Source organism: Erythranthe guttata, chromosome 5 (genome assembly GCF_056151865.1).
Source record: "Erythranthe guttata isolate IM_541 chromosome 5, IM_541, whole genome shotgun sequence".
NCBI classification, from domain to species: Eukaryota; Viridiplantae; Streptophyta; class Magnoliopsida; order Lamiales; family Phrymaceae; genus Erythranthe; species Erythranthe guttata.
In genome coordinates, this window is record NC_142537.1 from 4443232 (window position 1) to 4455883 (window position 12652).

The 12652-nt window shown below is 28.2% G+C and overlaps 1 protein-coding gene across 1 annotated transcript; it reads left to right on the forward strand.

Annotated features, from left to right (window-relative positions):
* The first annotated feature begins 8551 nt into the window (after positions 1-8551).
* On the forward strand, positions 8552-12272 carry LOC105962367 (short-chain dehydrogenase TIC 32, chloroplastic). The gene is made up of 7 exons (XM_012986663.2): positions 8552-9447; positions 9537-9616; positions 9743-9899; positions 10678-10759; positions 10921-11008; positions 11237-11283; positions 11717-12272. Exons 1-7 carry the CDS (start codon positions 9092-9094, stop codon positions 11912-11914), a joined length of 1008 nt encoding a protein of 335 aa, XP_012842117.2. The 5' UTR covers positions 8552-9091; the 3' UTR covers positions 11915-12272.
* The last annotated feature ends 380 nt before the right edge of the window (positions 12273-12652 follow it).

Below are 12652 nucleotides of genomic sequence, written 5' to 3' on the forward strand. Positions count from 1 at the left end.
TATTATGAACGTACAAACTAATAATATTTAACGTAAATATTAAAAAAATGATAAAAATAAAAGAATTATTACGATACGTACAGATTAATATTGTAACATGAAAATATAAAAACTAAAGAAGATTTATTTAAATATATTCAACAAATCATATAAGAATCTCTATTACAAATAACAAAATACATACATGAGTTACTGTAGTATTTTTTTTATTACATTATCACCTTCATTAAACTCAACTTCTTCTTCATCGAAACTAAACTTAGAATTATTGAATGTATAATCAAAGATGGAAAATCAGAAGTAAAAGTTTTTAAAATCCATCCATATAATATATCTAAATCATATCTTTGCATTCTGCACAACGCCACAATATTTTTCTCTAACCGACGTCGCCGCATATAACACACACGATGTTATTCATGGATATGAAAATTAAACGGAAAGCAAAACAATGATTCGTTAGATTATTATACATACACATACATAATAAACGGATAACGTAATAAACATTTGACGATAAATAAAATGCTTCAAAGCGAGCATGCACATCACACAATACTGATCGCATTATAAAATTACAAAACATAAATATGAAAAAAAAAAAGTTTTAAGGTGAGGACATTGATTTAGCATGATCATAACAAAATGTGTTGATAAAGAATGAGATAAATGAGTTTGTGTTGATGGTATTTATACTTAATTTTCACATACTAAATAAGTTAATAAAATAACTTTAAGGAAACAATATATTTTATTATTTTTTGTGTTACCCGGTTAGAACAAATCAAACAAATTCAAACAATTAGAATTAATAAGAATCCGGAATTATTGAGATGCATAATAAATAAATGCATTTGTTAGGAGTGCTAAAAAATTATTGAAATCACATGTATTGATTTGATAATAACATTAAATAGTAATGTATTAAACATAATCAGAAATAACATAACCAAGGAAACATAACAAAAATAACCAAACAATCAAATCAATTAATCTACTTCGTAAAAATTGGCTAATGGATGTAACAAAGTCAAATTAAAGATATTAAAGCATGGCTTTTAAAACATTACCATTTTTACATGTTTATTAGGTACAAAATATTATGCTCATAATTTAGTTAGCACAATACACATATTGACTTGATACAGTACTAAATAGAAACCTAAATAATATCAATTTGTATATAACAAAGACAAACATAATAAAAAAAAAAAAATCAAGTGATCAATCATATCCTTCAAATTAATACTTTTAATAAGAATATCAAACAAATCAAATCAAGTCATTAATCATATCCTTAAAATCAATACTTTTCATAAGAATATCAAACAAATCAAATCAAATTATTATTTGTTAATGTAAGACATTAATTTTTTTTTCGCTAAAGTATAAGTTGATATGAAAAATAAGCATTACAAATACTTATGTTACAACATTATGGAAAATATAAAAAAAACATCATAATAAAATATGCGAGGAAAATTAAATAAATAACGTAATTTATATAATTAAAAATTATTAAAATAATTAATTCGTAAACAATTGTAATAAAAATAAAAATTTAGTTAATAATGCATTTCAACTAAGTAATTCATTAAATACTTAATCGAATAATATTGAAATATATTACGTATATATATCAAATATTAAATTAATTATGACAATTTAAATATATTTCATTCCATTAATTGACATATTACTACTCCATTAATATATGTATAATTTCCTAAGATTGAGTATCTAAAAAGGACAACTCGATACTACATTTTATTCCATTAATTGACATATTACCATTCCATTAATATGACAATGCATTAATAAAATAAATTAATGTGAAATTATAAAACAATATAATTACTATAATGGATTAGTGATGATATATTAGTACTCAACATTTCAATGTAGTTAAGTAAAACAAATCAAGAAAAAAAGACGAAAACAATAAGTTTCCAAAATAAAAAAACGAACAGGTGATCCAACTTTACACAAATTAAAAAATGAAATATATAAAATTTAAAATAGCGAAATTGCATATATAACCATATACTAAATGAGCATGATGAAACAATATTAAAAATAATTACAGCCATATATAAAGAATAGAAAATTGTTAATTGCATATTATTTTTTACATTTGTCACTTCGATGACGGTCTTTTAAGGAATGAAAAAATGAGTATTTTTCTCGCACAATTCATATGAGATTCACGAAACTCTTTCTACTACTTTGACGCAACCGATGCCGTCACACATAGCACATAGGTCGATGTTATCCATAATATCTACAAAAATAAAATAAAGAAACAACAAATAACATGTTAGAGTGTAAATAACCATTAGACACATTCATTATATCAAAATAATGAAATAAAGAACATGTAAAACTATGAATATAAGAACAACAAAAATTACAAAAACAATACAACATTTCCTCTTTGCAGCCATTTCGGGCATGACCTATTTATTTTTATTTTTATGTGAGTGTAAAATTCGGGTGGAGAGTATGAGTGAGTAAAATGGATTGGAATGAGGGGGTATTTATACTTGGGTTTTATATAATAAAAAAGTAAATAGTAAATTATTATGGAAATACACATTTAATGTTATAATCTTAACCAATTATTGTTGATTAGATATTTTCCATGAATTAACCATATGAATCAAAACCTAATCAACTTAAATAGGTAAGAAATCAAATTAATATGACATAAAATTGTGGACTTGATTGACAATTTATAGTAAAAAAATATTTGAAATTCAAAATTTGGAATCCGAAAATTTAAATTTCAAAATTTAAATGTTGTTTAGTTATTAATATTTATAAAATTAAATTAATACATATACGTTATGGAAAAATATTTAAACAAAAAAAAATCCATTATGATGATTAATTAATTTATTGGTATATTCATTAGAATTATTAATGATTTGTAAAAATAATAATTATGAGTATTATTATTATTTTTGAATATTATTATTAAGAAAACTAAATTCGAAAATATATATCATAAAAAATGAGTGTTTTTTTTTTTAAAAAGACATTCGAAAAATATATTTCGGAAACTTAAATTAAAACGTGAGATAAAAACAATTAATTGACCGTGTATAAATAATTTAATATAATTATGATTATTTCGCTATAAAAAATAGTGTGTAAAATATGATATAAAAAATCGAATACTCGTTAAAAAACCGAGTGTTCTGAATTTTTTAAAAAGAACAGGCGAAAAATATAGTTCTGAAAATTAAAATTATAAAAAATATAATATTTTTTAGAAATGATGGGATATTGAATTCATGAAATATTATATATAAATATGTGGTAATTATTAAATGATTGTGTAAATGTAAAATAGGAAAGAACTTAAAAACATACCTAAATAAAAATGCCACATAATCAATTGAAGAATCCACCTCATCAATTGAACTCCAACTAAGCAATTTTGATAAATGACATCATCATTTGCCACATGTCAATCATTGAGGGCATAGATTCTCTTTTTATATTATATATAGATAAATAATTTAATAACTAAAATTGCCAATGGCAATTTAGCTAGTTAATGGAGTAGTGGGAGTGCTGCGTCTAAAGACTTGAGTTCGACTTCCATTGTCAACGTTTTTTAAGTCGAGAATTCCGTGAGTTGATGCCACGTGCTTGAGCTAGTCGAAGGAATGAATCCGCTTTATAACCTACAAGACAGTTGAAAACATTATGTGATATGCCGAGGCCCGCCCCACGATCATCCGAAAAGAGGATGGAACGAAAATTTCTACCAAAGCCACAAACAAGAAATTGGAAGAACAAATATAAGCGGAAGATCAAACAAATTTATTTATAGCTTATGGTTATCTTTTAAAAAAATCTTTAATTTATTCAGCGCAATACCATAATTTCAGAGCTCCCAAGGAAAAAGTGAAAACCATACAGCTCAACGAGCGTTACTTAGTATTCTTTAACTGTCTTATAGGCCAACTAGCGGAATCATCCCTTGGACTACTTTTGATCCTAGTAGTAATTCTCAACATTCTCTATTCTCTTGAGCTCAAAAACTCTTAGATTGCTCAGTCGACATCAGAGCAGTATCACAATATAATTTGAACATATAATTTTATTTATAACATATTTTATTGAATTTTTTTTCTTTTGGATGGGGTTATTTTATAATAAATTCTACCACAACTCTCATTTTTTTTAATTATTTTTTGTTCTATTATACAATTCTTTGCATTTTTTTCCAAAAAAAAAATGTATCATCCAACCAAAATGTAATGTTATATAGAAGATAAAATAATCATTGAGACTATGAAGAAAGTGAATTGGTAGTACCTACTATCTAATAGGCTATAGCTTTTTTTTCTTTTCTTTTTGGTGATAAGGATGGAAGTTTTAAAAGGGATACAAACAAAGTGTGGAACAAAATCGGAAGGGTCCCCGGAAGAAGGCATGGGTTGAACCAAGTGCTCTAAAAAAGGATAATTTTTTTGTGACTTTGTTTTCTTTATATATATTTATTTATTTATTTAATAGTGCCTTTTGGCTTTAAAAGGCTCTTCTCCACTTCTTCCCTTCCCTAACTCACAAAAGGACAACGCCAAAAATGCATCAACTAATATATATCAAAGAAACTGAGAAAATAAAATCTTAATATTAAATGAGCGGGAGACATCGGGGCTGGCCGAAGTCTGATGGCTCGACCTGATTATATTAGTAAGCGAGTGTAATTTATAGCGAATTTGGTCGAGTTTGAGTTATTTTAATAAATTCGATTAATTTATGACCCGAGTTTGAGCTTTCTAAGGCTCTACCTGAATTATTAATTCTACAGCTACAATATACAACTTTCGAATTAAGTTAGGTATCGGTGAAATTTATCACTAAGAATATATAACGTTTCATATGTTAAAAGGTACGTAATCTTCTGTTACTTCGATCATTCATATTTCCATGTTTTTCTAGTAACCTACAAAAAAATCATTTAGGGTATTTTTAGAAGGACTGAATTCAATGGTGGATCATTAGATAACTTTTGAGTTGTTCGTGTAAATTCTTCATTTCTTTTACTGCAAATTTGTCAAGTGTGTAATTCATGATTGATATAAGTCCGATATAAACACGAAGCATGATAACATAAATGAGTCGAGTTTTAGCATATAACCATAAAATTCGGTGATATTTGAGGTTGAGTCTATAGTTACGAAGTCCAACTGTATTTGAGCTTGACCAAGGCAAACTCGAGTCAGATGGCCCCATTGTAGGCTGAGTCATAGACTGATAGATATCACCACGTACGAGTGCATTATTCATCGAGGCATCATCGGATGAATTGCGTTTTGCACTCTACAAATGATATTGATCGCAACTTTGAACCCTGAGTTTTGTTTAATCGACAAAGTCCACCCTCAAATGATACATCTCATGGCAAAACGCACCGTGTATTTATTTCTTGTGAGATTTATACCATTTCAACTTTTGAAGTGATTTTCATTCTTGGTCGTCCCTTTTCTTTCTTAACTTTATATGTTTTTTTTTTTTTTTTTTTTTTGCAATTCTTTTAGTATAAATAAATTAAAAAAATACATAACCATGTTGATTTTGTTATATTAAACATAATTAAGATGTAAAAGATATCTGGGTTGTGGCATAGTTGCTAGATTACGAATTGATAAAAGTGTTGAAAGTGGGAATCGATAGATTAGATTGATGATTGAAAAGTTAGGGTTACTTTAATGATGATGACTACTAAAGTAAGATACGTGCTCTATAATGCTCTCTCATTCAAATTAAATTAATCTTCTTTTTTTTTTTTTTTTTTTTTAAGTACAAACTTTACATAGTTCGAAATTGATATCTATCATGAGAAGCTAATTAATCACGACCCCATTGCATTATTTGTCAAGCAAAAGAAGAAAAAGAAGTTTCAGAACCTCCATAAATTAATACTCGATAATTTAATAATTTTGATTAAATAATAGTTTTCATTGGTCTCGACTCGATGAAAACATGTTAAATTATTAACTCGATAATTTAATAATTCACTAAGTTAATAGAATTTCTCTAATCTCGTCTATATTAATTTATAGTGGCTTAACTGTAATTAGTAATAACTATTGCTAATTTTATTTTTTACGGTAAATTAAAGCCATCCCTCGAGGTAATGTCAAATTACAAATAAACCCCTCATGTTTGGACAATTACAATCACTCCTCATAAATTTGCTTAATGTCCACCATTGCAGTGTCAAATTTAGCAAAAATCTTATATATTATGTTGAATATTTTCCAGTTTGTACCCATTTTATCACATTCGAGCTCCATATTTAGAAACTAGATGATCATAAAATGTATATATTGACTTATAAATATCAGATTGTGGTGCATCAAAAACTATATTTTTGCTCAAAACAAGTACAAACTTGAGAACATTTCACGAAATTTAAAAAAATTGTTGTAATTATCTTTCAATTAACTAAAGATGATACAAGGGCAAAATTAAAAAAAAAAAAAAAAGAAATAGTGTAATTAATATTTAGGGTAATTTTCACTTTCCCCCTTGTACTTTGGCTTGATATCACTTTATCCTTTTCTACTCTCGATTGCATCAATTCACCCCCATGTATTCGAAAAATTGTCTCAATGTGACCCTCACTGTTAGTTGTCAGACATGCGACCTAAACACCGAGTGATCCAAAATTTGAAATTACAAAAGCGCCACCTCTCCCGGTTTAAATAATTATTTTAAAACCAAAAAATAAAATAATAAAAAGATCAAGACTACGAGAAAACATAGTCCACGACGCGAGCCACAATTTTTTTTTATTTTTTTTAATAATTATTTAAACTAGGAGTGGTGGTTTTTTTGTAATTTTCAGACTTAGATCAACGGAGTTAACGTTAAATGTTTGAAAGTAACGGCGATGGCCACATTGAAACAATTTTACAAGTATATGAGCAAATCGATACAATCAAAAATAGAATGGGATGAAGTGATATCAAGTCAAAGTAAATGGAAAAAGTGAAATTTATGCTAATATTTAATTACTAAAATGATACCGTAAACAATGTTTTCTTAGTATAATAAATAACGAGAATGAAATGTGGGGGTTAGGGGTTTGAATGAGGGAATGATTGACCAGTAATTTTTTGCATCCCGAGGTAATCACACATTCCAGGCCGTGGGATTGACCCTAAACTCCAACCCCACGTGCGAACCCTTTTTTATTCTTTTCTATTTCCATTTTTATTTTTATTTTTATTTTTATTTTTATATATGTAAATAAATAAAATATATATATCCGATACAATTAATACACCTCGATTACTGTGTTTTGTTAATTAATTACCGATTCCCCACATTAATTAATCGCCGACTGTAGCTACACCTATACATACAAATCAAATTACTCCTTTCTATCGAAACTGCTGACCATAAAAAGTTATTTCTTTTTACTGTTTCATTAGTGTACTTATTTCCGCAAATTATACAATAGCTCTATATTACATTTGGCTAATCATATTTGACAAACTTCATTAGCGACGGTTGACAATGTGTTTCGAATCTGAATTAATTGACAGAGATTCACTTGTTTCAACAAATAATTATTACTCCCTCTGTTTCATAATAACTGTCTCTTTTTTAAATTACTTTTGTTCCATATTATCTGTCACTTTACATTTCCAACACTGCATTAATTGTGTAATTATTAATTTTACCCTTATTAACTATCTCCAACACTCTCTCGCATTAATTATTGGCAAGGGCATTTTAGTATAAGAATATATATTTTTCTAAAATTAAGCAACATTTATTGAGATCCTTAATCCCTGTGCACAAGCTAAAAACGACAATTATAAAGGAACGGAGGGAGTATTTTATTAGTACATGTATTGGAAAAAACAATGCTTATGTAAACTCTTTGGTATTTTCAATATTTTTTCATGTCATAAATTTCAGTTAAGAGTTTCTTAAGCATCTTGCTTAAAATAATAGCATGGTTGACGGTAACAATAACCTCAACAAAAGTTAGTTACGATTACAATGAATATGATTGAAAAAAAATCAGTTGTTAAATTTAATGGGGAAATATGATAATTTAATTTAAAGAAATAAAAAGATTACTAACATAAGTTACGGAGATAGCGATTAGGAAATATATATTTCTTTCCGTTTCAAAATAAGTAATCCATTTCCTACTGGATTAGTTCGTTTACCTAAGAAGAATAGATGCGTAAATGAGCTGAGTCGACTCGATAAAAGCTCGAGTTTTTTGACGATCCGAGATCATTCTTAATTTTTTTAAATATAATTAATATATAATTAAATAATAAATTCATATAAATAATTAACAAAAAAATCATAGGTCATTTTTCATTTCGATTTTACATAATTATAATAATAAATTTTAATAATATTAATAAAAAAATATATAATGGGCTCATGCTCGAGCTCGTCAAAATAGATTCAAGCTCGCCAGTAGTTAAACTCTTTTCAACACCTAATTAATAATTAAGAATACAGATGATTTACATGAATTTTAGTGAAAATGATAATTAATGTACTAGTGGAATTTTAAATTGATGGTGATTAGTAATTTAGAACAAAGAATCAAAGATAATCTCTCCAAAATAGTAAAAATTCAGCTAATTTGGAGTGGAATAAATAATAAAAATTTGGGGAAAGAAATAATTAATTAGAGGAATCAATGGATGACAAAGATGTAATCCTATCTTAATTGATTCCCAAATCCCCACCACCATTCACCATTATAAAAATCCCCCCACTTCCATTCTCCCTTTCTCCACCACCACCACCACCTTCTCATCCCACCCCCAGAAAAATAATATATACATACAACACATTGTATCTATACATACATACATACTAGCCCTGCAAAAGAACTGCAAAAAAGCTGATAATAGGCTTACTGTTTTCCTTTCCCTAGTCTGTGTTTGTTGACTATTACTCTCTCTAAATTGCATATTCTCTATATCTCTACTTTTACGGATTGATATAGAGAGAGAAACTGTTAGAGAGAGAAACACACACACACACAAAACACACGCACAAGTTCTGAAAAAAAAAATTAAAAAAAATGCTGGAGACAGTGAAGTACCTCATCGGCTCCGCCGGCGCGAGCGGCTTCAGCTCGAAGTCCACAGCCGAGCAGGTGACCGACGCCTGCCCCGATCTCCGCTCCATCACCGCCATCATCACCGGCGCCACGTCCGGTATAGGGGCCGAGACGGCTCGGGTGCTCGCCAAGCGCGGCGCTCGGCTCGTGCTGCCGGCTCGGAGCCTGAAAGCCGCCGAGGACACAAAGGCTCGTATCCTCTCGGAGATTCCCGAGTCGCAGATTATTGTTATGTGGCTTGATCTCAGCTCACTCGACTCGGTCCGCCGATTCGTATCCGAGTTTGAGTCTCTCGATTTGCCTCTCAATCTTCTCATGTAAACTAAACAAACACTCCCCTAATTTTTTTATTTTTTTTAAAATTGTTTTCAAATAAATAATATTTATTATTTAAAAATTTTAATAGAAATAATGCCGGGAAATTCTCATACGATCATGGTATTTCGGAGGATGGGGTTGAGATGACATTTGCTACTAATTATTTAGGTAATATTTGTTTTTATTTATATATATAAATGTACGTACATAGGACAATTTTTTGTTGATTTTATTTTTTTTCTGACTGAGTATATTTAAATAATTTATTTTTTTGTTTTTAATTAAAATAAACAGGTCACTTTTTGTTAACGAAGCTGTTGATGAAGAAAATGATTGAAACGGCGAAAAGTAGCGGCGTTGAAGGAAGAATAGTAAATGTGTCTTCGAGTATTCACAGCTGGTTTTCCGGCGATATGATCCGTTATCTTCGCTTAATTACCAAAAATAAGAGGTTTGTTCTTTTTTAAATTCAATTGCCTAATAATATTCTTGTAATTAAATAATAAATATTATAATTAAATCCGATTAAGTACTATTTGCATACTTTAAATACATATACCGTAGATACATGATATTAATGATTCATAATTTATTGTATTAAGTTCTTATTTATTTTTATTGCATACTTTTGTAAAGAATTGAAATAATTAGTTGCATACAACCACTTTTCTCACACTCATATGACTATTACCTACTCTTGCATGTAGAATTGAAGTAAAAAAAAAGTCATATTATTAAGAGAGTTTGTTTAACTAAATTTATTTTAAACCACTGATAAGTTTGTAGGTCGAATAAGATATTTTATGATATTTTAAAAGTCGATAAGCTTTTACCTCTTATTTTTTAAATTATTAGTTTTTTAGTGTGGAAAATGAAATTATTAACGTTTTATCTAACGGTTGATTACTATGTTTTCTATTTTCTATTGTATTTGATTTTATTATTTTACATTCTTAATTTTAATACTATATTTTTACTGAAATAATTAGTAAGAAGGGTATTTCGGTCACTTTGAAGAAAACATTTCTAAAATACATATACTCGAACACTGTAAAGGAGAATTTAATTTTAGGATTATGACATCACAAGTGATTATCGAAGTACTAAATGATTAATTATATAGTTTTTTTTTTTTCCTTGTATGGAAGAGGGTTTGACTTTATTATGAAATAATTTGTGTCGGTCTATTTAAATTAAAAATATATTGATTATTAATTGGAATTTGACAGTGATTACGACGGGACACGTGCGTACGCTCTATCGAAACTGGCTAACGTTTTGCACACCAAAGAACTTGACCGGAGACTCAGGGCAAGTCACCCATTTATTATATTATTATTTTATTTTTTCTTAAAAGTGATTTTTGTTCCTTTCCCTATTATTTATTATCTGAAGAAATTCAAAAAAATAATTATTTAATTAAAAAATTATAGTAATAGTTTTGTTGATGATAATTAAATTGAATGTTGCAGGAAATGGAGGCAAATGTGACAGCGAATTGTGTTCATCCTGGTATTGTGAGAACCAGGCTCACTAGAGACCGTGAAGGCCTAATTACAGGTGATTAATTACCATTCCAATTAATTTTATTGCACTTTATTCCAGCATTTTTTCTAAAAGTAACTGTCATTTTTTCTTTAAAATACAATTAAACCTCTATAATTAGTATAGTTGACATCACTTAAATTCTATTAATTTGATGATTTTTTTTAGCACGTTGTCCCCGAGTCGGGACCGGGATAAAGTGTTGTTTAAATGAGATTATTAATTTATCGATGTTCTTTGCAGATTTGGTATTTTTCTTGGCGTCGAAATTGTTGAAGACTATACCCCAGGTAACATTAGTTTTTTATTCGATTAACCTTCTTTTTTTCCGATACAAGAATGACTAAAAGAGCCAAGATTCTTACAAAATCTCGCATTCGAATACTTTTTGGGTCCTTTTTTGTAATGACTAAACAAAATATTATACATAACATGAAAATAGCCGAGATTTGTTTTCAAGTTATCCAAGATTTACAGAAAAGTACATGTACAGTTAAATTTCTATAAATTAATACAATTCGGACTAGTAAAATGTTCTATTAATTTAGTGAAATATTAAATTATCGAAATAAAAATTTAGTATGTTTTTATAGGGCGGTATTAGGGATAATTTGCTAACAGGACAAAATGGACCATGTGAATTTCTAAGGGTGTGAAATGCAATTAATATATATTTTCATTCTTTCAATATTTTTCTAAGAAAAATAAATATTGTTGAGACAGGCAGCTGCGACAACATGCTACGTGGCGACAAATCCAAGGGTGGAGAATGCAAGTGGAAAATACTATTCGGATTGCAATGAATCCTCACCGTCGAAATTGGGATCCAGCTTAGCAGAAGCTGCAAGATTATGGGCAGTCTCTGAGAAAATGGTCTCCACAGATTCTAACATACTTGTCGATCAATTCTACCCTCTGTAGGGCCGCGCTGGATTAGACATCAGAAAAAAAAAAAAAAAAAAAAAAAAGGGTTATGAAAATTATATATATATATATATATACGTATAGCGGTATAGGTGATGAGATGTTGATGTGAGAAATTAAAGAGTAGAACAACTTTTTTTTTTTTTTTTTTTTTAAATAGTATATAGATGTGCAAAAATTAGGAGTAATGAATGTGTATAATGTATATGTATGAGCATAAACTAGGTTAGCTTTTGGTGTGTGTGTGTGTGTGTGTGTGTGTGTGTTTTAATATTTGTGATGTAATATTTTTGGGAGTAATGTTGAGATGTGTATTTGTCAAATTAATCAAAGTTTTATTAATATTGTTTTTAAATTCATAACTTTTATCGTCTTGTTGTGCCATGGCATTTAAATATATTTTTGAGTATTGATCCATTTTATTATTTATATAATATTTAGTTATTTTTATTTAAAATAGAATAGTTGAACGCAAAAAATAAGTTATCAACACATCTAAAATTTACATTACTTGAAATTATTTGAAGATATTATATGAAAAATTTAAGAGTAAATTACGGTCATCCAATGAGGTAAGGTCAAATTACGAAAACTCCTTTCATGTTTGGGTAATTAACTAATTATAACTAGCTCCTTGAACTATGAATTTTCTTACACGTTCATCTTTATGGAGTCAATTCAATAGAATTTTCTAGATTTTGTGTAATGTTTTCTAGGTTGTACTCGTTTTGTGAA